This window comes from Xiphophorus couchianus, chromosome 15 (assembly GCF_001444195.1).
Source record: "Xiphophorus couchianus chromosome 15, X_couchianus-1.0, whole genome shotgun sequence".
NCBI classification, from domain to species: domain Eukaryota; kingdom Metazoa; phylum Chordata; class Actinopteri; order Cyprinodontiformes; family Poeciliidae; genus Xiphophorus; species Xiphophorus couchianus.
The window spans coordinates 5,150,733-5,174,609 of record NC_040242.1 but is presented as its reverse complement, the minus strand read 5'-3'; the positions used below and the strand labels follow the sequence as shown (position 1 = coordinate 5,174,609).

Sequence of the window (23,877 nt, the reverse complement as noted above, 5' to 3'; positions counted from 1 at the left end):
TAGCTCTCTCTGGGTCCACTGGGTTAAGTCTGGTCACCAGTCAGACCAGTCAGGTCCAGGCGTTTCCATCATGTTTGGTTTCCAAACTTTCCTGATGAAGAACTGCAGCTGCTGCTGACCTTTTAACAACAAATAGTTCTGGTACCGATCCGTCAAACGGTTCTGGAGTGGTGAATGATGATGTCACTGCTGTCGGATCCGACCCGCTGCTCCGGAGAAATGAATATGTCAGACTGAAAACAGACCGTGGATCTGTTAGCATCACATGCAACAGGAATAAGGAGGATGCCGTCCCACAGGACAGACAGGAGGACGCCGTCCCACGGGACAGACAGGAGGACGCCGTCCCACAGGACAGACAGGAGGACGCCGTCCCACGGGACAGACAGGAGGACGCTGTCTGAATCCGCGATGCAGGAAGCTGCAGTGATTGACAGACGCGCCACTGGAAACATATGAGGAGGTTCTGCTGCTTTAATAACAGCTCAGCTAACCTTTGTTATTTGGAGGAGATTGCTGTAAGCAGCCAATCCCTGCACTGCCGCCAGGAGCCCAAAACATAATAGGATTCCTGACCGTTAAATATTATAAACAGGCAACTTTGAAAATTATTAAAAAGACAATTTAAGTCTGGAAAACATCATTAGTCTGCAGACCAACAGCAGCTGCTGCTCCGCTGACATGAAGCTCAACGAGAGCCGAGCGAGAGAAACATGGACCTGCAGAACCTGCAGAACCTGCAGAACCTCCAGCCTCGCTTCACCATGGCAGCAACAATGCAGGCGGTGCATCTTCCCTCCATCAACAACAGATGATGTTGGTCACTTCAGGAAACAAACTCCAAACATCAGAGTGACTCCAGCAGAAGGAAGTTCTGCTGGAGTAGAACCGGGTGGTGAAGAACTAGATGGTGTAGAACCAGGCGGTGTCTCTATCCTCCTGGTTCTAGTCAGAACTTCAGCAGCAGCGTTCTGGACCGTTGGGTTGTCAATCAGACCTGTGAAGACGCTGCTGCAGGAATCAAAGTTTCTCTGGTCTGAGACTTTAATCCTCTGGTCCTGGAAATGTTCTGCAGCTGCTAGAAGGGTCACTCTAGAACCCAAGGGTCAGGTCAGAGGTCATCACTACTCCCAGGTTTCGGCCTGATCGCCGCATTTTAGTTGTAATAACTGAAGTTGTGTGTTGACTCTAGATCTATAACTCTAGATCTATAGCTTTAGATTGTTCCTCTTTAGGTCCAAAGATAATAACTTCATTTTGTTTCTGTTTAGCTGGATAAAGCTTTGGCACATCCACACATTTATCTGTTCTAAGCATCTGTTTAGTGCCTGGATGGGGTCAAAGGTCACCTGGTGACATGGTACTGTAGAGCTTTTTATCATCAGCACAGTCTTTCAGTCTTTCAGTCCAACAGAAAGATGCTTTGCCCCCAGACGTCTTTGGAAACAGAGCAGAACTTTCTAAGATAGATAAGATAAGATAAGATAAGATAAGATAAATCTTTATTGTCATTGTCACAAGGACAACGAAATTCAAAGGGTGCCATCAGTCGGTGCACATGCCCAAAAACAAAAAATAACTGTCTCACAATTCACACACAACGCAAGAATCAACAAACAACTGGCAAAAAAAAAAAGGAAGAACAGCCACATTCTCACATACATCATTTATGATGATTAATGGCTGTTTTTGATTGCATTTAGTTTTGTTATTGCTATCGGGTAAAAACTGTCTCTGTTTTTACTGTAACTTTTACTTCTCTAGTAAAAGTTACAGTTTCAGCTAATCTTGACCTGAACCGTCGGCTCTCTGGATTCTCTCTGGGTTCTGTCTGGATTCTGTCTGGATTCTCTCTGGATTCTCTCTGGATTCTCTCTGGATTCTCTCTGGATTCCTGCTCTAAACATTACCAAAGGGCACTTTTCCAGAACTTTCTTGAAACTTGCAGGATATTTTCTCGGAGTGATGTTTCAGCGGGGCCGAGTTGAGTTTAGGAATAAACAGGCGGATCAGACGAGACCAGGGACGGGTCTGGTTGTTGTTTGAGTTGAACAGACGGCTGCAAGGATTACCTTAGTGGCAAAGGTCAGCGGAGGTTCCAGACTGAACCCATTAACTGCCTGTTGTTCCTGTCTGGGTCTGGTTCTGAGAGAAAGTCCAACCAGGTTCTTAACGTGGCGCTCATGAATCCATATGACGACTGGAGCTCGATTCTAAAATCTTTAATAAAAGGCCCAGAAGATCTTTTTGCTCTGAAACATCTGAGGAGATTTCATTCAGCCAACAACATGAAGACCTGAAGGCTGCAGCTCTGCAGGACCAGAACCTGACCCAACAAAACCTGGCTGTGTGATGAATGCTCCTGTTTGCTCTGTTGCATCTCGTAGCGTCTCTAAAGCTACTAGACTAATCCCAGCAGCTACTACTAATCTCACTACTACTACAGCGCTGCAGCTGCTTCCTGGCAGCAGGGAAACCATCAGATTAAAACTGGTTTCTAATCTGCTTCTGCACAGCAACTCGGAAAAGGACAAACTTCAGGAAGTCGGAGCTGCAGTCAGCTTTCAACTTTCCCCACTTCATCACATAAACAGGACAAGGAACCAACTGAGAACAGACCTCAGCGTTAAACTGGAAGTGGGACCAGTATGATAACTGTGTTGAGTGAAGTCCAGGGTTCTGTGACCTGGGTCGTCTCTGAACGATGGTTCTGATGGACCAGGTGGCTGAGACATGGCGGTCCAAACAGAACAGGGTTCATTGCTTTGCCTAAAATCACTATTTGTTGAGGAAATTAAAGTTTTCTGTAATTTCTCACATTCATCCAGATCCAGCTGCACATTTCTATTGACTCTATTGAAAACTGAGGCAAAGCAGAACAATAATTAACTTCTAATTAATTGAACGAAAAACCCAGAAACCTTGTTGAGGGAAGAGTTTTGGTGTTGCCTCCTGAAGTGAAGCAGCTGTTGCTGGCGTTGGCAGAGACCAGGATGAATAATTGAAAATGTTTCTGTCAGGTTTTATTACCTGTCAGACGCAGATTCCTGTTTACTCTGGAAACAAACATTTGATTCGTCTGCAGCTCTTCTTCTGTGACACTTTAAGCTCAAGTGGCATCAGCTTTGGGACTTATTGGATTTGTTGCAAAAGCATGAAAGTGCATTGAAGTGAGGCTTTAAGTATTCATTAGTTCCTGCTGAGCCTGACGGCAGAGGAGGAACCCAGAGCGACCAGTAAGGGCTGCTGGGGAAGCCATGATGGAGCTGAGGCCGGTACTGGCCCAGCGGGGGACCGGAGGCCGTGACAGTTGCTCCCAGAAAGCCACTAACAGGATGACGCCTGCCTGCAGGACCACGGGGTGAAGCAGGATTACGTCTGAGCAGCAGATAAACTGATTATTCCAGAACCACCGGCCACTAGTTTAACCTCATCACTCCTGCCACACGTCCGGCTCTGAGAGCGGAACGCCGCTCTGCTCCTGGATTCACCTGCTGGCTCTTCACCCGCGCTCCGACTGGTCTCTCTCCACGCCCGGCGAACGCCTCCCATGAACTTCCTCTGATCGAGATCGCTGCGTCGTTTCTGGTCACGTTTCAGAGGCTCATCGGCGCCACCATGCTTCAGGCTGCTGGACTCCTGCTGCTGCTGGCCATCACGTCACCAGCAGCTGAAATCAGAGGTAAAGCTCATTCCATCTGATGCTCAAAGTTTATTAATCAGGTACAGCACAAATCAAATCAACAGGCTACAGGGTTAGATAAGAAGAAAGGCTTCACTGAAGACGCCTAAACTTGGTCACGATGTGAAGCAAAGCCTATTAGGGTTGCATAATGCTGGTGAGTCAGGAAGGTGATGGACGCAGCGGAAAGGAAAGACTGTCTTCTTCCAAAGTGAGTCTTCACCTGCTGGTGGGGATGGGCTCCACTCTGGTTGTGTAAGCTGAACTTCTTGTTTAATACATGCTTTTGCTGCAAGCACCCTTGAAAAGCAACCAGTGCTGTTATTTTTAGTTGGAGTGGCCATGAGGAGTCAGACCCGAACCCTTTTAGGCAGTAATGATGCAGAACTTCACTCACTGCTCTCCGCTCCTGGACACAGATAACACACTCTCACTGAAACGCTGCACGCCTCGTTTTCCTTTAGAGTTACCATGATTGGTGTTCTTCACTGCTGCTGAGATGAAAAGTTGATGAAGAGAAACGTTCTGCTGTTGATGCAGAAGAAAAGGCAGAAACAAGAGAGAAAACTGGAGAACCTTCATTAACTTGAACAAGCAGTTCTGCTCTTCAGACAAACATTGAGAGAATAAGAACAAGACATGATGGGGTTTCACATTCAGGACCGTACCTCACATCGGCCATCAGGGGGCGAAAAGTCATAAGTAACTTCTGTCAGCCAAAACTAGTAGGGTTGGGGCTTATGGTCGCCCCACCCTGACCTACCTGCAGCTGCAGGTCTCCTGCTCCGTCTGCCTCTCTGTGCCCGCGGGGAAGAGCCTGTCGACAAACGGAGAACAAGCAGCTCTTGTTCAATCGTGATCCAGTTCACTTTTTTCTGGTTGAGAACCCTGAGCTCCAAAAGTTTCTGGCAGAACCTCAAAAACTCCCACAGCGCATGGAGAGGAACAACAATCCGGTGAGGTGAAGACCCCGGCTCAAACTTCAGGCGAACACTTCCTTCACAAGAGCAGAAGGTTTGGTTGTTTGACTGAAGGATGATAGAACCGGGTTTCTCTTTCTCCTAGGAAGTCTTCACAGGTCTCTCCCTCTGCAGCAGCTTCACGGTTCTCCAACATGACCAGGAAACAACTTCTGCCCCGAGTTTATCAAGAACGAGCTGCTTCTGCTTCACTGACTCCAGAAGGTCCCGACCCGAAGGAGCCAACAGAACCGCTTCCTCTGCATAAACTATAGATCAGACCCCGAGGTTCCAAACCAGACAATGTCCTCTTCCAGACCAAAGTTTGAAAACCATGAAGACCCAAACTGCTGTGAGATCAGGTCAGGAGTGTGGAGTCGCTGGATGGTCTTCCAACCATCCCAAGTATATCCTTCCCCGGATCCACAGAACACACGCACACTGGACTGCAGGACCTTCTGGGCGGTTCTGAGTGGGTAAAGATCTGGTCCACCGGTGCGTAACCAGGATGTTAGCTGGATGCTTCCTCTGATCCCCAGGTCCAACAATCTGTCGCTGCCTCCTTTCCAAGACCAAGTTTCTCTGGGGAGGCTACGCTCTCCATGGTCCCTTCCCAAACAATTCGGACCAGAACCTCCTTCGTAATAATGGACCCGTCTATTTGACCTTCATCTCAGTGAGGAGAAAGGACTTCTGACTACAAGAAGACTTAGTCTGAGTCACGGCTGCAAAAAAATATAAATCTCTGGTTTCTATAGCACAAATTCAGACATTTCCTGTCTGGGTTTCTCTGTCTTGGAGACGTGTTGCTGCACAGGCTGGGTTGTTGACCCACTGGGACAGTTGCTTGTTGCTGAGTAGCTCATTGCTCTGTAGGGAACCCTGCTGGTTGGTCTCTGGTTTCTCCCGCTGACCGGATCACTTCCTGTCCCCTGCAGGCGGCGGCGCGGCGGCACATAGCGAGGAGTCTGGAGGATCGCTGCGTCTGGCCGACCTGCTGAAATCATCCAGCAAACCTTCAGCCTGGGAGCCGAGCCAGCACCGATCCCGGCGGTCGGTGTTTCTGCAGCCTGGAGTGAGAATCTGCTCCCAGGAGAGCGTCGACGAAGTTCTGGCCAGCCACCAGGTCTACTACCAACTCAGAGGTAAAAGATGAAACTACCCAGATCTCAGACACTCAGACAGGGAGGAAGCCTCGACTGACCAATCAGGAAACTGTAATGGTTTGGTTCTGTGGGCAAGGGATTCATGCATTCATTCTCTAACCCTTTCCTTGGAGTGTGCGGGGTTTAGGGAGCACCAGTACCCGAGGCCGAGCGGCTCCAAGGTGCTCGCCCTTGTTTTTACCTGTAATGTCGTGTTTTGTTTTCATCAGCTGACGTTCTAATGAACTGGGTCTAATGCACAGCCTTGTGGCACTCCTGATGTACGTTGACATGATCATATCATACCTAACCCTGTCCTCAGCATAATGATGCCAAGGCCGGATGCTGAGAGCAGCTTCACCACCTGATGGTTTCACCCGATCAGGTTCCTGCTGTTCTGCAGACAGCGGCTTCCTCCTCCGCTCCTCATCACATCCCGGCCATTCCTCCCCCTGCGGCTCTGCAGCCTGAACTCCATTAGGGAGAATCCTGTCTGACGTGCCAAAACTCTTCCACAACTGATTCAATTAGCTATTTTCACCTCAGATACTAAATCAGAAACTTCAGATCCACTTTTTTTATCCTGCAGCTAACCTGTCAGATTACCAGTTACAGCCTGAAGCAGCGAACGCTGCCGCTACTGAGCATGTTTGAACCACAGTGAGCTAACCAGGCTAGTGGTGAGCTAATCAGCCTAGCGGTGAGCTAACCAGGCTAGCAGTAATGTTGGGATGTGGGGTCTGTCTCAGCAGCGGTCTCCCGGTGCGGACGTAGCCGCTGTGGCTCTCCCAGCAGCTGATTGCAGCTTTTCGGGTTCTGGAACCAGAAACGGGTTCTTTCCCACCAGAGCCGCCCGCCTCACCAGAACCAGCCACAATCTTTTCCTCCTCAGGTTCTGGGAAAGTGTGAAACATAAACTGGTGAATCTGCTGCTGCTATTTCTCTGCGTTATTAAATTAAATGATTCATATTAGCCTGGAGCTGATATGCAGCAAAATACATGATCTTTATTCAGGTAGATTTTTAATTGGCTGTTACCAACCAGCTTGTTTAATTCAGGCTAATTATTATTATGAAGTAAAATTAGATTTATATATGGAGCTTTGACCAAAATTGATGGAAAATTCAGTTGAATTAATTTGTGTTAATGTGAAAATCTGAGTTTTCTGAACCTGAGTCAGACTGAAGGTGAGGAGGTATCATTCTGAGGGACTGACGGAGGTTCAGCTGCAGCTGCTGCAGTTGCTGCAGCACCATCCTCCATGCGCTGCTGCAGCTGCTGATCTTTTACAGTTTATTCCAGGGATTTATCTCTGCAAACAGGAAGTTATTCTGGATGACTGGTTAGGGTTAGCAACGAGCAACGATCAGAACCGAGTAACAATCTGATCTCAATCTCTCAGTTCCTTAACAGTGAAGCACAATAATAATAATAATAATAATAATAATAATAATAATAATAATAATAATAATAATAATTACTGAGCAACTCAAGAAACATTCTGGAAATGTTGTGTATGTCAAAACAGAAATTTTTTATCAACCCTTCAAAGTAAAGGGTTACTTTGTTTTTCAGGCCCTTGTTACAACCTGGTTGCCATAGCGACCCCCAGGAACCCAGGTGACTCCAACCTGAGGAAAGCTTCTCATTGGTTTTTCTGTTCTCCACTCAGTTTGCCAGGAGGCCGTGTGGGAAGCTTTCCGGATCTTCCTGGACAGAATTCCCGGGACGTGGGAATACCAGGCGTGGGTCCGCAGCTGCCAGCAGGAGGCGCTCTGCATCTCTGACATCGCCAGGAACTTCAGCAGCTCCGAGGAGCACATCAGCCTGATCCACAGGGTACAAGCTGCAGCCGCTGCAGTCACACTCAGAGCATCCAGACGCTCAGGAACACTCGGTGCTTTTCTTCTGGTTCTAGTTTTTCTGAATCAGATCTTAAAACAGCAGATCATCTCTGGATGTAACTCAGAAGAAAATGTTTAAAATAAATCAGACAGAAATGATCAGCATGAAGCAGCTTCCACTGGAGAACCCGCCAGCCACCTGATCACCTGAACCCACTGCAGGAGAGGTCAGGAGGTCAAGAGGTCAGCCAGCGTGATGCTGCTGCTGTTCAGACGTTAATTCAACATTTGCATCTCCTGCACCTGCAGCTCAGGTTGTTCACATCGTCACCAAACAGTCTGACCTCTGACCCTGCAGTGTCTGACGGCGACTAAAGGCTGCTGAGGCTGAGCGGCGTCTGAGGTCAAAGGTCGGCTGCAGAGAAAATGTCTGACTGAATAAACAGCAGTCTGGATCAGGCTTCTGTCTCTACATGGCTGGAGGTCAAACTGGCTTCAGTTCAATGAACCGATTCATGAATGAACTGGTTCATGAATGAACCGGTTCAACAAACAGCAGGTTTCCATAGGAACGACTGACTGGTTTCTGTTCTGCCTGTTTCAGAGGATGAAGAACCGCAGAGAGAGACGACCAGAGACACGGTAAGACAGATGGACACCCGCTGGGACGGGGGGACGGACGGCCAGTCTTCACGATTTTCTGAACACATGTGGGTCGCTTTCTGCAGGCTAACGGCCCACATGTGGTTCCGGAGCTGCAAGTTGAGAACCCTGGTCTTGAAATGGTTTTGAATTCTTTTCCAGTGCGGTGACTCCGGCAGCAGAGCAGAAGATCCCAGAACTCCCAGGTAGGAACACAATCCCAGTTACTTTCCTCCAGTTGCATGATGGGAAAAATGGAAATGAAGCCGGATCATTTGATTGGACGAACACAGGATCTGAGTGAGGTCGTGACCCCCTGACGTCACTGGGGTCAACTGGCTTCAGGATTTTCTCCACAAATTAAATAATTATGAAAATGATTCTGTTAAAAATCTAATTACGAGATAAACTGCAGCAGAATAAAGTTTGATCCTGATCGGGTCGGTTCTGGTTCTGGTCTGCAGGTTCTGAAGCTCCGTCCAGCACATCTTCATCGCCTCCACCTGCCGGCATCATCATCACCTCTGCTGCCCCGCCCACTCCAGCCACAGACCGCACCGGACCGGCTTTACCTGACCAAGAGGTACCAAATGGACCCGGTGGTACCGTCCGGACGGTACCGCCGGGTCCCAGCTGCTGCTGCTTTGAGAACAAACTGAAATGCGTCTTAAACATGAGAGACAGGGGCGTGGCGTGTTGGCGGAGCGTGACCCACATTCAGAGGCAACGTGGCCTCGACGCGACCGTCACGGGTCCGACTCCCAGACCCGACGACGGTTACCGCATGTCTTCCCCCTCTCCTATTTTGAAAAAGGGACACTAGAGCCACAAAAAGACCAAAAAACATGAGACAGGAAACAGAGAGTCAGAACTTCCGGTGGAACAAGACAGAACCGGAACCGGAACTGGAACAGCTGATCAAACTAAAACCAGGGGAACGTAATCTGTGTTCTGGATCAGCTGGTGGCTTTCCTCTGGAGAGATGAAGAAAAACAATGAGAACATTTCCGGTTCTGGTTTGGATTCGAACATCAGAACAGATCCAGAACCTGAGAACGTCACAAAACGTCAGAAAATATCTGAAGACCATGAAATGGTCAGAAATGGGCCCACCGGGCTGAAACTCATCAGTCGGGTTCTGTCCACCCAGATCTGCTCTCTGTTGGGTTTGATGCTTGTTTTCTGCTGAAGGTGAATTTCCTGGAGGTTCGTCTTCAGGAAGTTCTGATCTAAAACAGGAAGTGACCGCAGGGTGTGATATCCTCTGCTGTCCGTCTGACTTGCAGGACCCGGAGCTGCCCAACCTGGTTCCCGAGGGCCCCGAGGTCCACCTGGTGCAGTTCAGCGTCAGCCTGCTGGACCCGGGCTACCGGCAGCTGCTGGGCGAGCCGGACTCACCGGAGTACCTGGACCTGGCCACGCACCTGCAGGACCAGGTGGGTCCCACGCAGCATCGCCCGGTCGACCCGTTCACTTAAAACTGTTGGCACCCCCACCAATGTCTGAGGAGCAGCACGGTCACTGAAACAACTTGAAACGAATAAGTATGTCCTGGAGAGCGACCGATGGAAACCAGGCGCGGCGCTTTGGGCCAACAGAAATAAACTAATGAACTGAGAAAATAATGGAACCTGAAAATGTAGCGGCTCCTCCTCTGGAGGCGACCAGACGATTCCATTAACAGCATGTGAGACGACTGCACCTGTCCTCGGGTGTCCTGGTCCTCACCTGGTGGACACACTGTCCAGGTGTCTCCAGATGTTTCAGTGACAGCTAAAGGGTTCATACGATTCTACATTTAAGACTGCATCTGACTCTTGTTGGTTTGTTTTCTGTCTCCAGGTGTTTCCAGGTCTCTCCAGGTGTTTCCAGGTGTCTCAGTGACTGTGTGTTTTCAGGGTGCCAATACTTTAGTCTATGACTGAATTAGCTCTGGTTTAACCCGCCATCTTAGATAATCTGCTGTGAAGCGGTTTTCTTTATTTTAGCCGTGAATCTAAAAGCGGCTGTCGGCTCAGGAAAGGAGCTTACTCTGCAGGGGTCAAAGGTCAGGGCCATTACTGTCGCTTTACTCCTGCACGTATTGTCCTTCCCTCCTCAATGAGAGGCGCTGGAAGCAGCAGGAGCAGCACGCCATGCGCCGCAGGACAGATTATGTCATAAGAACGCCGAGGTGCTTAGCAGGACGTTAGCATTCATGCTGCTCTCGCTGTGACAAAGGCGGCGCTGCACGGCGACCCGACTCGCTGCAGGGCGACCCGACTCACTGCACGGCGACCCGACTCGCTGCAGGGCGATCCGACTCGCTGCAGGGCGACCCGACTCGCTGCAGGGCGACCCGACTCACTGCACGGCGACCCGACTCGCTGCAGGGCGATCCGACTCGCTGCAGGGCGACCCGACTCACTGCAGCTGTTCTCTCTGCAGATGCGGCTCGTCTTCGACCGACTGCCGGGCTTCAAGGCCGTCAGCGTTCTGGGGATCCGGTACGCCTGCAGCCTCTGAGGAAAGAGTTGCTGGTTCAAAACCCACTAAGCAGCAACTCAACAGAATAATTTCAGACCAGAACCAGCCAGAACCTCCTCCTGCCAGCCAGTTGGGCCTAAATCATTTATTCCTGACCTGCTAGCAGTATGTGATGTTGGGGTTCAAAGGCGTTGTCATGGAGACTATCAGAAACAAAACACAGTATGGTTTGGTCAGCACCCTGTTTCTGGTACGACCCAGTAAGAACTCCAGCCTGGTTCTGGTCTGGGTCGTCTGGTCTCCAGGCTTTACATCTTTCTGTAGAGTGTCTGATGAAGGGTAAGGACACTCCTCTTCCTCTAACGCTCTTCTTCTTCTTCTTCCCCTGCCAGTGAGCTGCTGGAACCTGGCAGGTATGTAAACTGGTTCCTGTTCTGGTAAATCCATTCCACCTGGTCCGGTCCAAACTGGGGAACACTGGAACCCCACCTGACCTCCCAGGGGCATCAGGTGGGGTCAGTCTAAATATTTAAGTCAAGGAGACACAAACGTCTCCATGGCGACCAGAGACAAACTCTCTAAACAAAGCCTTGCTAAGATCCATCATCTACTACTGATACTGGTGTGTGTGTGTGTGTGTGTGTGTGTGTGTGTGTGTGTGTGTGTGTGTGTGTGTGTGTGTGTGTGTGTGTGTGTTAGGCCCTGGACAGCTCATTAGCCATGGACTCGCTCACATTGTTTCTGTTCCTAGATGTAGAGCTGGTCCAGGGGTCCACAACCAGAACCTTCCGGACCCTCAGCAAAGTTCTGGCAGTACACCCAACCAGTCTACATGTGTTTTGTGGACTTGGAGAAGGCATTGGACCATGTCCCTTGGAGAGCCCTGTGGGGTATGGGGTACCGGGCCCTTTGATACGGGATGTTAGATCAAAGTTTCTAGACCAGCCAAGGTGTTGAGGGGATCCACTTTGGTGGCCTTAAGATCACATCTCTGCTTTTTGCGCATGATGCGGACCTATTGGCTTCATCAGGTCGTGATCTACAGTTTTCACTGAAGTGGTTTGCAGCCGAGTGTGAAGCGGCTGCGATGAGAATCAGTGCCTCCAAATCTGAGGGTCTTTAGCTAGAAAAGGGTAGAGTGCCTTCTCCATGTTGGGTAAAAGGTTCTGTCCCAAGTGGAGGAGTTTAAGTATCTCTGGGTTCATGAAGGAGGGAAAAATAGAGCAGGAGATCAATAGGCTGACTGTTGTAGCATCTGCAGTGAAGCGGGCGCTGTACTGGTCTGTCATGGTGAAGACAAAACCAAGTCAAAAGGCAAAGCTCTCGATTTACCAGTCAATCTACGGTCATGAGCTTTGGTTCACAACCGAATGACATTGTGGAGACAGGCGACCGAAATGATTTTCCCTTCAGGGTGTTCGGCTCTCCCTTAGAGAGAGAAGCTCAGTCCTCAGCAAAAACACAGCAGTGAAGATGATCTGGCTCTAGACTCAATCTGGGAGAGAAACCATTAAAAATCTAGACAGATCTTCAGAAAACCTAAAATCTATGAATCAGCCAAAATTTGAGGATGAAAAGGAAAAAAATAAGAATATGAAAGCATGATGCGTCTCTGAAACACATTTCTAGTTTCAGCTGAAGGAAAATATGACCTTACCTTTTAATGCAGGTTAGTATCTGCTCAGACACTAACCTGCAGGTGAGCTGCATCATCAAGAGCCCGTCTTAGGGTGTCTTCACACCCAGTCTAGTCCGTTTTTATCAGACTGTAAGCTTGCGTTCACACTGCAGCATGAAGTGACACAATTCCCATTTTTTGTCAAACTGGATTTTTTTTTTTTTTTTTTTTTGCCGTGGCCGTCCACACTTCCAAATAAATGTGACCTGAACGTATTCTGCAGCGTGAATGGGCCAACGAGCTGAAAGTGTCCCGCATGCGCAGTAGAGGGCGCAATAACATGAGCGTTGTCAGTCTTCTTCCAACCGCCATAAAAAGAAGAAGTGCTCAGTGTTTGCGGAAGTAAACATGGATGCTAACGGTGGAGCTTAGCTTACATATGAAGTTGTTGTCCGACCGGAGCAGCATAATATAATAATATTAAATTATTCACCAATATAAATGAGCAATTTGCCTAGTCCTCTCTTGCATCTTGACAGAAAAAAACTGTTTATAGATTTATATTAAAAGAGAAAACTTACAAACATCAGCAACGTCTTTTAATAATTAGTAATAATTAGTAATTTAAGCCATGTTTATAGAAATTATTTTGTGATTCCTGCTCATCCCGCGTTGGAACAGCCTGGTTTAGTGGACAGGAGCGTCGCTAGCGTTAGCGGCTAACAGGCCGCTAGCGTTAGCGGCTAACAGGCGATGTCCAGACTAGTAATGGAGATCAATGAAGAAATCCTACAACCGCTAAAATCTGATACTGCTCCGTTTTTGTTTTCTTTTTGTGAAGAAGAAAGTTAGATAAGATAAGATTTATTTGTCATTGTCATCAACAGATTACAACGAGATTGAGATTTGCTCGACTCGAGTTAAGATGCAGGTTATGTGTATTGTAAAGGAAGAATATTTATTAAAACTTTGAACAAAACGTTTGGCTCGTATCTTCCTTAAACAGCCGGATCCTCTCGGCGAGCAGCGGGCAGCTGTAAAACGAAACTAAACAAGGCGTGTTGACGTCACAGATCACAGAGTTTAATTCATACAAAGCAACGCATGAATCAGTTAACAAAGCTGCAGAGGTACAGAGATATGCATTTTATCACAAAACAACAGACACACAAGGGAGACAGATACACACAAACACAGAGACAGACAAAGGCGCCCACGTGGAGAAAAAATGGAAAAAAACTCTCTCTGTTTTAGCGTTACATGTACTTTATACTGAGTAGGTGTTTCCTCACTTTAATATATGCAAAGAAGGCGTTCTGTTGTTCAACCAATCAGAGACCTGTTTCGGCCCCAGAGAAACCCCGGAAACTCCCCTCCTTATAGCTCAGCTCAAAGGTGATCTGTTCTCTGTCAAACCAAGCCGGAGGGAAACCCCTTAATCCTGTGCGTACCACGCACGAATGTCCCCAGCACCGAAGTCCTGCTATAAATCTCGCCGACTCCCCTGGAGTTTCTTCCTCCCACATTCCAGCTGCCGTTTCCATGGAGATGCTAATTTTATGGCTTTTGTGTGCTCTTGTGTGCTCTTAAGCAGACAGTGGAAGGCGTCTGCTTGTCTCCTTGGGCCTCTCTCTGGGTCCCACAAAACCTGTTTTTCAAATAAGAATGCTTAATATTCCTTTACACATGTTGTAAGTATTTTAGCACTAAAATAATCATTTTCCTTAACAGTATATACATAATATACAAAGATAAAGAAATAAATAGTATTTCTATTGGAACAGAAATACTATTTATTTCTTATGCCTCAAAGGCATAAGAAGTTCTTATGCCTTTGAATTTAGTGCCATGATTGCCATCGGGTAAAAAGCTGTTTTTTAGGCGATTTGTCCTGGTTTTTATTGCTCTGTATCTCTTGCCTGATGGCAGCAGCTGGAAGAGACCATGGCCAGGGTGTGAAGAGTCATTTAAAATGTCCTAAACTTTCTTGTGGAGCCTGGAAGTGTAAATCTGTTCCATAGTGGGGAGGGGGCAGCCTATGGTTCTCTCTGCTGCCCTGACAACCCTCTGGAGCGCCTTCTTGTCCGCGGATGTGCTGCTGCCGTACCAGACACACAGACTGTACGTGAGCACACTCTCTATGGAGCAGTGGTAGAAGGCCTGCAGCAGGTCTGAGGGGAGACGGTTCTTCTTGAGTATTCTCAGAAAGTACAGTCTCTGCTGTGCCTTCTTCAACAGCTCCTTGGTGTTGATGCTCCAGGTTAGCTTGTCCACCAACTCCATGCCCAGAAACCTGAACACTGGGACCCTCTCCACACAAGTCCCACTGATGGTGAGAGGCTGGATGTCCATTTTGTTCTTCCTGAAGTCGATCACCAGCTCCTTTGTTTAGGAGGTGTTAAGGAGCAGGTTATTGACTTTGCACCACTCTGACAGCCGCTTCACCTCATCCCTGTACTCCAGCTCCCCCTTCCCGCCTGAGATGAGACCAACAACAGTCGTGTCATCTGCAAACTTTATGATCTTGTTGCTGAGGTGGTTGGAGACACAGTCATGAGTGTAGAGGGTGTAGAGAAGTGGGCTGAGCACGCAACCCTGTGGTGATCCGGTGTTCAGGCTCAGAGCAGTGGAGGTGTGGGGGCCCAGTCTGACCCTCTGGGAGCGACCTGTTAGGAAGTCCAGGATCCAACTGCAGGTGGCTGATGGTAGCCCAAGGTTTGCTAGCTTGGACACCAGATGTTGGGGAAGTATGGTATTTAATGCTGAGCTGAAGTCCACGAAGAGCATTCTGACGTAGCTCCCCTGCTTCTCTAAGTGGGTCAGGGCAGCATGAAGTGCTGTGGATACAGCGTCCTCTGTGGATCTCTTTGCTTTGTAGGCAAATTGGAAAGGGTCCAGCTCAGCAGGCAGGCCAGCGAGGATGTGACTCCGCACCAGTCTCTCGAAGCACTTCATGATGATCGGTGTGAGTGCCACTGTACGGTAGTCGTTCAGGGTGTTGATGTTGGTTCTTATCGGTAGGGGGACAATGGTAGAGGACTTGCTGCTCTTCTTCAGAGGTTTTGTGTCGATTCCTTCAGTAGTTCTTGGTGCAGCGCCCCCACAGGCGACTGGGGGAACAGGTTTTCAGTTAGTTTGGATTGTTTGACTCAGTGCAGTGTGAATACAAACTACAGCAGCTGGAAATGTAACAAATGTTGTAATTTTGGTCCCCAATCCAACCGAGTCTACTGGACTATCAGGTGTGAAAACAGCCTTAGATGTCAGCTGGTGATTCAAAGCAGCAGATGACACTGAGCCTGAATACAGAACAATTTTAGTTCATATAAGAGCTCTGCAGAGCAAACAGCAGCTCCTCAAAGGACGCCTTTCTAATCAGAAACATTGTCCTTGGCGACACAGAGTGTTACTAGCAGTCAGCTGCTTTGGGAGAGTCTGAGGATGTTTACATCACAGGTCTTTAACTCCAGGCCGGGAGGCTTCTGCAAACTTTAGATGTGTCTGTGCTTCAACACACCCGAGTCTAATGATCAAGACATCAGCAGGAGAACCACACTGACCCGAGGAGACGATCCAGTTATTTGGTTCAGGTGTGTTGGACCAGGAGCACGTCTAACGGTTGCAGATCCCTGGTTTACAGTATAAAAAGCACAGATTTATCCATCTGTACTTTATAGAAGAAGAAACATTTGAGATAAAATCAGTAAAGTACTACAATGTTGGACCAGGAAGGACTTGTACCTCCAGATCTGAGAGTTGTTTTGTATTTCAGGGTTGAAGGAATCTCGGTCCACTACTCTGTGGTCTTTGAGAACAACATCCATCATGCAACCTCAGAGACGACCAGAGAGCCAGAGGCCTCTGCTGACTCTGGACTCAAAGATATGTTGGTCAAGGCTTTACAGGAGAAAGCTTCTCTGCCAGTCGACCTGGACTCCCTGAACTTTCAACCAGGTACTGCTCTGACGCAGACCGCTGAGTCTTCAGCTCACAGGCTCTAAATTGAACCTCCAGCTCTTTGAGTTAATGAATTTATGTTTAAAGAAGACCTTGAACCTTCAGCAGTTTCAGCTCCTGCATTGATGAACATTTGTTTTCCAGAAGTGATCACCCTGCCAACACCAACATCAGCTGCAACTGAAGAGATGGATGAGGTAAGAGCTTCAGCTGCAGCTCATCTGACATTAACAGTTTAATTGCTGTGTCACAAGAATGGCATACTTGAGAGACTAGAATAAGATTTTGGAATAAATAACCAAATGACACTAAAATCATCATAATGGTGCATCTGTGTGCTCACAGCCCAGTGAACCTGATTCCCACAATGAGTTTAAAGTCTTCACCCCTGAGCCAGAGGTGAATAAACTTCTTCCTCCTCTCACCCCAAAGGAGAAGGAAAACGATCTTGTGACCCTGCTGGACTCCACCGCTGTCTCACATGGCGAGATGATCACGGTGACTGATGGGATGACGCTGATCAGTGATGATCCCCCGGCTCTAGAGGACATTATTGATGATTCAGAAGAAATTTACATGATTGAACCAGAGCTGTTGAGCCAGGAACAACAGGAAAAGGAGTTGCTCATCATCACACATGAGATTAAAACCATTCATCAGGATGAAACGGGGGAACTTGTGCGCGTCTATATCCCAACCCCGACGCTGCCTCTTCAGGGGGAGGCGGACGATCCATTTATCACTTCGTCTCCTAACCTGATATCAGAGGAAGACCTCAGACCTGTTGAAAAGGAGGGAGAAAGTCCTGCGTTTAAACCAACAGCTCAGATTTTATTCACTGCAGCCATTGGCAATAAGGAGCTGTATGAAATCACAACTCCAAGTTTCAAACCTGCAGACCTCACAGACCAGCCACCCACAGAGCCAGCATTGATCCCTAAAGACGAAGAAGACATCAACGCTCTTCCAGATGAAGAAAATGTAGATTTAGGTTTTTCAAAACCTGAACCAAGTGACGTTCTGGACCAAGAATCACAGGATGTTAGAAGTTTGCAAACTGAAGCAGAACTGCTAGAGCCAGAGGAATATCCAGTCATTCTGGAGGTTTTAAGGCCAAACCTTGAGAAAGTAGAAGCCTCAGAACCAGGTGAAGTTGGAGATGAAATGTCAGAGTCAGGTGAAGCAACATTTGAAGTCTCAGTGCCAGATAAAGAAGAAAAGCCACCAGAGTCTATCACGGAAGTAGTTGAAGTTTCAAATCTGGACACTACAGAGACAGAAGCACCTGAAGTTTCAGAGCCACACCAAGAAGTTGAACAAGTTTTACCAATGGACAAAGAAGTAGTGGATGTTTCAATGCAAGAAAAAGATTCAACTAAAGCATCGGAGACAAAGAAACAGTCGGTTGTCAAAGGTCAGGACGAAGTTACAGAGCCAGAGTCAGAAATTGTGGTTCATGTTACAGAGAAGGACCTCGAAACATTTAAATCAGTTGAACCAGAAGAACCGCTTCCAGAGACGGACTCTGAAGATACCAAACCTGAGGTTTTCACAGAGCAAGGTGTAGAAGACAATGTCAACATTTTGCAACCAGAAGAAGGAATAGTTGAACTTACAGAACTAAAAGAAGAGCAGAGAGAAAAAGTCATTGAGGTGTCACTTTCAATTCCTCAACTAGAGGAAAATCCTTTGGAGGTCTCAGAAAAAGAGGAAGAGGTGGTGCTTGTTGGCGCCAAAGATGAAAACGTTTTAGAGAGACCAGGTCATGAAGTTTTGAAAGAAACATTACCTGAAGTCCCTGAAGAAAAGGGTCCTGATGTAACAGAGGAAAGGGTTCCCATATTTATGGAGGACAGAGTTGCTGAAGACACCAAAGAAACCGTTCCCAAGGTCAATGAGGAAGAGGGAATTCCCAAACATATAGAGGATAAGGTTCCTGAACACTCAGAAGAAAGTGTTACTAAAGTTATACAGGACGTGGTCCCTGAAGATACTGAGGAAACCGTGTTCAAAGTTACAGAACAAAAGGCTCCCAAGGTTACGGAGGAAAACGTCAACATGGGTGGAATTGCTGATAGAGTTTCTGAACCAGAGGAAGCAGTTCCTGAGTTGGACTTAGAAGAAGTTAGAGAGGAATCAGGCCATGTGGTGAAGCTTCAAACAGAAGATGTCACTGAAATTCCTAATGCAGATTTTGAGGATGAAAAGGTTGTAGTTGCCTCCCTTGATGAGAGGCCGGTGGACATTGCACAGCCAGAACCTTCTTCACAACCAGAAGAGAAGACTGAAGCCACAGATGAATCAAAAAGTCCAGGACTGGAGACAGTTTCAGAACCAGACAAAGACCAATTGGATGTTTTTCCAGACTTACCTAAAGGTCCAGAACCAGAAGAGGAGGTCATAGAGCCAGAACCAAAGAGAGATTCTGCAGAACCAGCTATTGAGTCAATCAAAATCCTCCAGACTTTGGAAAGCATGGAAGAACTTCACTACAGAGAGGATAGTGTTCAGGTAGTGGGGGAAGATCTACTGGACGGTTCTGATGAACTCAACCCATCAGTGGAAGATAATCTACCCATCATACCAGGACTCCTCCATCCACCTGAGGAGAAAGCACCTAACCGCATATACCCAATCACAGAGGACGTTGACTCCAAGGAGGACGTTGACTCCAAGGAGAACGTTGATAGAACCAACATAGAGGTGGAGAGAGAAGCCAGTGCCTTCAGAACACCAGGACCTATCCAGACTGATCTACCCACTGAAGCAGCAACATCTGTCTCAGGTAACATCAACTATTGTTTAGGTTATCAAGCTTTAAGATTCAACATGAGCTCCTTTAGGAAAGTTGATTTCCTGTCATTAACTACCTTGAGCAGATATTGGAGGGTCTAGGTGTTACAGAAGGTACTTTTAGTAGAATTTAGACAGTTTTGGTAGTTTGTTCCAGATTCATTCTGTTATTTTTACCATTTCCTAGCTACAACAGCTGCAAAGCCAGAGGTTCAGTCAGAGGATACTGGAGTGACCGATAACTCTTCATCAAAGACACAAGAAGAAGAAGAAGAAATGTTTGTAACTCATAGCCCAGTCTCAGAAGCCCTCCCTGCACCTCCATTTGCTGTCGACCTGGTTCAAGTACCGACACCTGGCCCGACTGAGGACTCTGGGCCCTTTGAGTTAACAGAGGACAGAACTGAACCAGAACCACCTGTTGTTCCCACGGGGGAAACGGCAAACCCTGAAAGCCTCACCGCCTCTCCAGGTGGGGAGGAGTTGTCTGAGGAAGTGGACCAGAGCAACACTCCCAATAAGGAGTTAGTGGACCCTGGCAGTGATCTGACCTCTGCAGCAGAAGAAGATGCCACTCCGCTAAGATACTTGACCACGCCCACCATGACCACTGCCAGCAACAGGCAGGAGCTGGTGGTGTTCTTCAGCCTGCGCCTCACCAACATGGACTTCTCTGAAGACCTTTTCAACAACACCTCAGCAGAGTACAGAGCCCTGGAGAACACTCTTCTAGACGTGGTGAGTGGAGCCACAGAAACCTAAAGGTCCGACTGGAAAAATGGAGAAATTGTGAGATGTTTCCAGACCTCAGGGTGGAGAGAGAAGGTGAAACTTTCAACAGGTAACATGAAGGCTGTGGTCTCTCCCAAGGCTTTCCCCTGTTAGTGAAAATGCTGGAGAAGCTTCCTGCTCCTAAAACATTTAGTCATGTTTAAAAGCAGGAGAGCTGGAGAAATGTTCCCGAAGTGAATCCATCCAAAAAACTCCATCCAGGCCTTTAATGCGGTCCAGAAGTTTCTGATCAGGGCGTCTCATTAAAACCTTTTTCTTGATTAGATTTCTACAGCATGTGCAGTCATGGTCAAGTCCCATATATGAATAAATATGAACTAATTACTGAGGTGCCTCACATTCAGGCTCTCTGTGAAGCCGATGGTAGATTAATGCAGCAGAAAACGTCCCAGAAACTGAATCACTTCTCTGCCCAGTAACCTGCGGCGCCTCACTAGCTGCTGCTAGCTGGTTATTAGCTGCTCCTGCTTTCCTTCCATGTCTCTAACCTATGGCTGCGCTTGCCGCTGCAGCTGCTGCCGTACCTGCAGGCCAACCTGACGGGTTTCAGGAACCTGGAGATCCTGAACTTCAGGAAGGGCAGCGTGGTCGTCAACAGCAAGATGCGCTTCTCCCGCTCCGTGCCCTACAACGTCACCGAGGCCGTCCGCTGCCTGCTGGAGCGCTTCTGCTCCGCCGCCAGGAGGCTGCAGATCGACCGCAGCTCGCTGGACGTGGAACCAGGTGAGGGGTCAGAGGTCAGGGGTCGTTCCATTCTGGGACGGGGGACTGAACCAGGGCTTACCTACCTGAACCCTGTCGACTGACAGAACTGCTCAGTAGAACTTTACCTGACTTAGCTAAATAACTGGACTTTATTCTGGGTCCATCAGTGTTTCCACGGAAACCCAGAGGAACCAGCTTTCTGACCTGGAACCGGACCAGACCTGGAACTTCAGCCTGAGGTTCTGCTGAGGAGCTCAGGAAGCCCAGCGTCTCGGTTCTGATGGTTCTGGTGCACTGACAACGTATTTGGAAAGCTTGACCCGTTTTAGTTTGGACCAGTGATTGGGTCAGAACCCACAAGGTTTGGATTTGGAATTCTAAGTTCTGCGCCAAACATTTGGACCTTCCCGTTCAGATAAAAGCCAGATTTAAAGCGATTTTTTGTTCCTGGTCAGCAGAACCCAACTCTCAGAACCAGAACCGGCTGGCTGGTATTCTGTCTGACTAGAATCTGACTGTTTTGTTCTGTACCTCTGTCTGCAGCTGATCGGGCCGATCCGTGCCGGTTCCTGGCCTGCGGAGCCTCGTCCCGCTGCGTGGTCGACCGCCGGACCCAGGAGGCCCGGTGCCTCTGCGAACCGGGCTTCCTGGCCCAACAGAACCGGTCCTGTCGGAGCGTCTGCGAGCTGCAGCCCGAGTTCTGCCCAGACAGGGATTGTCACGTGGTTCCAGGCCGAGGAGCCGAATGCAGGTACCAGAGAGGTCCGATTCACCTAAACTGGGCCGAACCACAGCCGGCTCTTCTGTTATGTCAGAGTTTGGTGTTTTTCTCAGGTACTGGTCATCAGGTCAAAGGTCATGATGCCAGTAACTAGTTGACCTTGGTCTGTCTTCGGGTCGTTGTTCTCAGCAACAAGACGAACCAGTCAGACACCAGGAACCAGGCCCACTTTCTGTCCATCTGGGTCAGAACCAACAGGACCGAGAGAACCAGACACAACCCAACAGAGTCCAATAGGACCAGCAGAACCAAAAAGAACCCAACAGAACCTCTCCAGCTTGATCAGTTGGGTCGAGAATACCAGCTGGTGGTTCTGGTGGAGATTGGACCATTCAGGTTCTGATGCTGCGCTGCAGGAACGCCACCGAGTCCCGAAGCAGATTTAGAATTGTTACCATAGCAACAGGACTTTAACTAGACTGCTACATTTAGTCAGTTTCTGTGTTCTTGTTTTTACCTTAATGTCTGAGATGGTTGCCATAGAAACATATTTTACACGCATGAAGGCTAATTCACCTGGTTGCTGGTTCCTCTCTTTCAGACCTAGAGGCGGATCTCAGCGGTCCGGCCAGACCAGATAGGAAGACGTGTTGGATCAGACGGGACCAGAGAACGTGAATAGGTACTGGTTCTGGTGGGTTGGTTCTGATGAGGGAGCTGCGGCCTCCTTGGCGCCCCCCAGTGGTAGAACCAGAACCAGAACCAGCTGTATTTCCTCTAACCGGGTCTTCCTGTTCCTGCAGACTCGCCAGAGCTTCAGAGGATCAGCATCGACCCGACTGAATCGGGTCAGAACTGACGAGCCCGTCTGATGTATTGGGACATCGGGTCTGCAGCTGGTCAACTTCAACTGAAGGTCCATCACCGCTGGGTTTAGACCCGGACTTCGACTAGGCCATTGCAGAACCTCGACTGTCTTGTTTTCAGCCGTTCTGACCCGGTTCTGCTGCGTTTGGGATCCGAGTTCTGCTGGCGACCCAGATGAAGACCAGACAGTGTTCTGTCCCGATACGTGGACCTTCAAAGTTTGAGAACAACTTCCTCTTCCACATCCCGCTTCCTGGAGAACCGACCTTTAACTCCCTTGGACACGACCCCGGACAGTCATCACCCCGGAGACGACCCCGGACTCAGCCCATCACCCTCTAGGAACCCGATAGTATTCAGGGTTACATCCAAATACTGTGTTACCCTGTAACAGAGTATTTATGTTGATAAAGAGGTCAAAGGTCAGGCTGCTGATGCACCAAGGCACTGGACCCCAAGATCTACAGGAAGCTCAGCGTGAATATTACCTGGGAGGTTAAAGATCACTGTACTTTTTAGTAGGATCTGATAAACGCAACAAGGGCTGCGTCCTGTGATGACCAGATGGTGGCGCTGCAGTCGCCGTCTAGGGAACAAACTGGACTGATTCCACCCAGTCAATGACTTCCTGTTTGAGCTGCTGGTAGAAGCTAGCAGCAACGATTTGAGTTATTTAGCCTGTCAGACAAAATAAACAAAGGTTCACTTTTCACTGTTATTCATTAATTCATAAATACCAGATTCAAGCTAAATATTTAGCTCAAAAGACAAATAGTTGGTCTGAGTTGAGCTAGCAAAATATTTAAACTGAAGCTAAATATTTAGATTGAAGCTAGCTGCTAGTATGCTAATTCACTCACCAACAGCAGGAAGTGGACTACCAAAATAAAAGTTGGGTCTCCAGAACCTTTATCGACTCCTGCTTTCGCGTCAGCCTCCATCCCAGTTTCTTTTCCTCTTTTCTTATTCAACATTTCAGCTTATGCAGGACTGGAGACCAGAACCTGAACAGAACCTCTGCTATTGTTCTGATGTAATACTCTAACCATCAGAACCTTCAGAATGAAACCTGTTTTTGAACTGAACTAAACTTTGAGGATGTTCTGCTTTACTAAGATGGTTCTGGTCCAGAGAACCAGATGGGATGGGTCCAAAGTAATAGTTCAGCAAATGAACTATTGGGCTAGGTGTTACTGGTCCACAGTTGATTCTGAGGTTCTGACCCGGTCAGTTTATCTGGACCAGGACAGAATTAGCTTCGTCTCTTGATGGTTTCCATTTTATTTCCTGGAGGATCATAAAAGCAGCTGCTGGGTTCTGGTTCTGGTTTTGCCTGGTGACTCAAACTGGACCTTTTATTTATTTTATTTGAATTTTAGCTGAAATGTTGAATAAATATTTCTGTTTTTCTCAAGTCTGTGTTTCAGCTTGTTAGGAGTGGAAGAAGAGAACCAGGAAGTAGAACAAGAAGAGAACCAGGAAGTAGAACAGGAAACACTTTATTCAACTGTTAGAGATCAGGGTCAGAGACGCGGATCAGAACCTCCTGGACCGGTTCTGGTTCCTTTCCTAACAGCATCAACATTCCGACCCGACGGCCCAGTTCAGGCTGGATGTCGATGCCGTTTGGACCTGCCGGTTCTGACCCGGCTCCTCCTGCGGGTTTTTAGCAGAGAACAGACAGG

The 23,877-nt window shown here is 48.1% G+C and overlaps 2 protein-coding genes across 4 annotated transcripts; both read left to right on the top strand.

Moving 5' to 3' along the window:
• The first annotated feature begins 2,021 nt into the window (after positions 1 to 2,021).
• LOC114158835 (interphotoreceptor matrix proteoglycan 1-like) lies at positions 2,022 to 10,157 on the top strand. Its single transcript, XM_028040728.1, has 8 exons — positions 2,022 to 3,682; positions 5,580 to 5,786; positions 7,460 to 7,626; positions 8,236 to 8,273; positions 8,436 to 8,479; positions 8,738 to 8,889; positions 9,560 to 9,709; positions 10,116 to 10,157. Exons 1-8 carry the CDS (start codon positions 3,619 to 3,621, stop codon positions 10,155 to 10,157), a joined length of 864 nt encoding a protein of 287 aa, XP_027896529.1. The 5' UTR covers positions 2,022 to 3,618.
• On the top strand, positions 8,356 to 23,098 carry LOC114158950 (interphotoreceptor matrix proteoglycan 2-like). Of its 3 annotated transcripts, none has more exons than XR_003598509.1 (13): positions 8,356 to 8,479; positions 8,738 to 8,856; positions 9,560 to 9,709; positions 10,701 to 10,759; positions 11,132 to 11,152; positions 16,130 to 16,311; positions 16,459 to 16,511; positions 16,660 to 19,099; positions 19,295 to 19,845; positions 20,412 to 20,622; positions 21,148 to 21,355; positions 21,927 to 22,019; positions 22,129 to 23,098. XR_003598509.1 is itself a non-coding variant. In XM_028040896.1 (13 exons), exons 4-12 carry the CDS (start codon positions 10,701 to 10,703, stop codon positions 21,964 to 21,966), a joined length of 3,765 nt encoding a protein of 1,254 aa, XP_027896697.1. In that variant the 5' UTR covers positions 8,356 to 8,479; positions 8,738 to 8,856; positions 9,560 to 9,709; the 3' UTR covers positions 21,967 to 22,007; positions 22,129 to 23,098. The 3 variants fall into 3 exon arrangements, 2 of the variants coding, with proteins under 2 accessions (XP_027896697.1, XP_027896698.1); XM_028040896.1 differs by having other exon boundaries at positions 21,927 to 22,007; XM_028040897.1 differs by lacking the exons at positions 8,356 to 8,479; positions 8,738 to 8,856 and having other exon boundaries at positions 9,430 to 9,709; positions 21,927 to 22,007.
• The last annotated feature ends 779 nt before the right edge of the window (positions 23,099 to 23,877 follow it).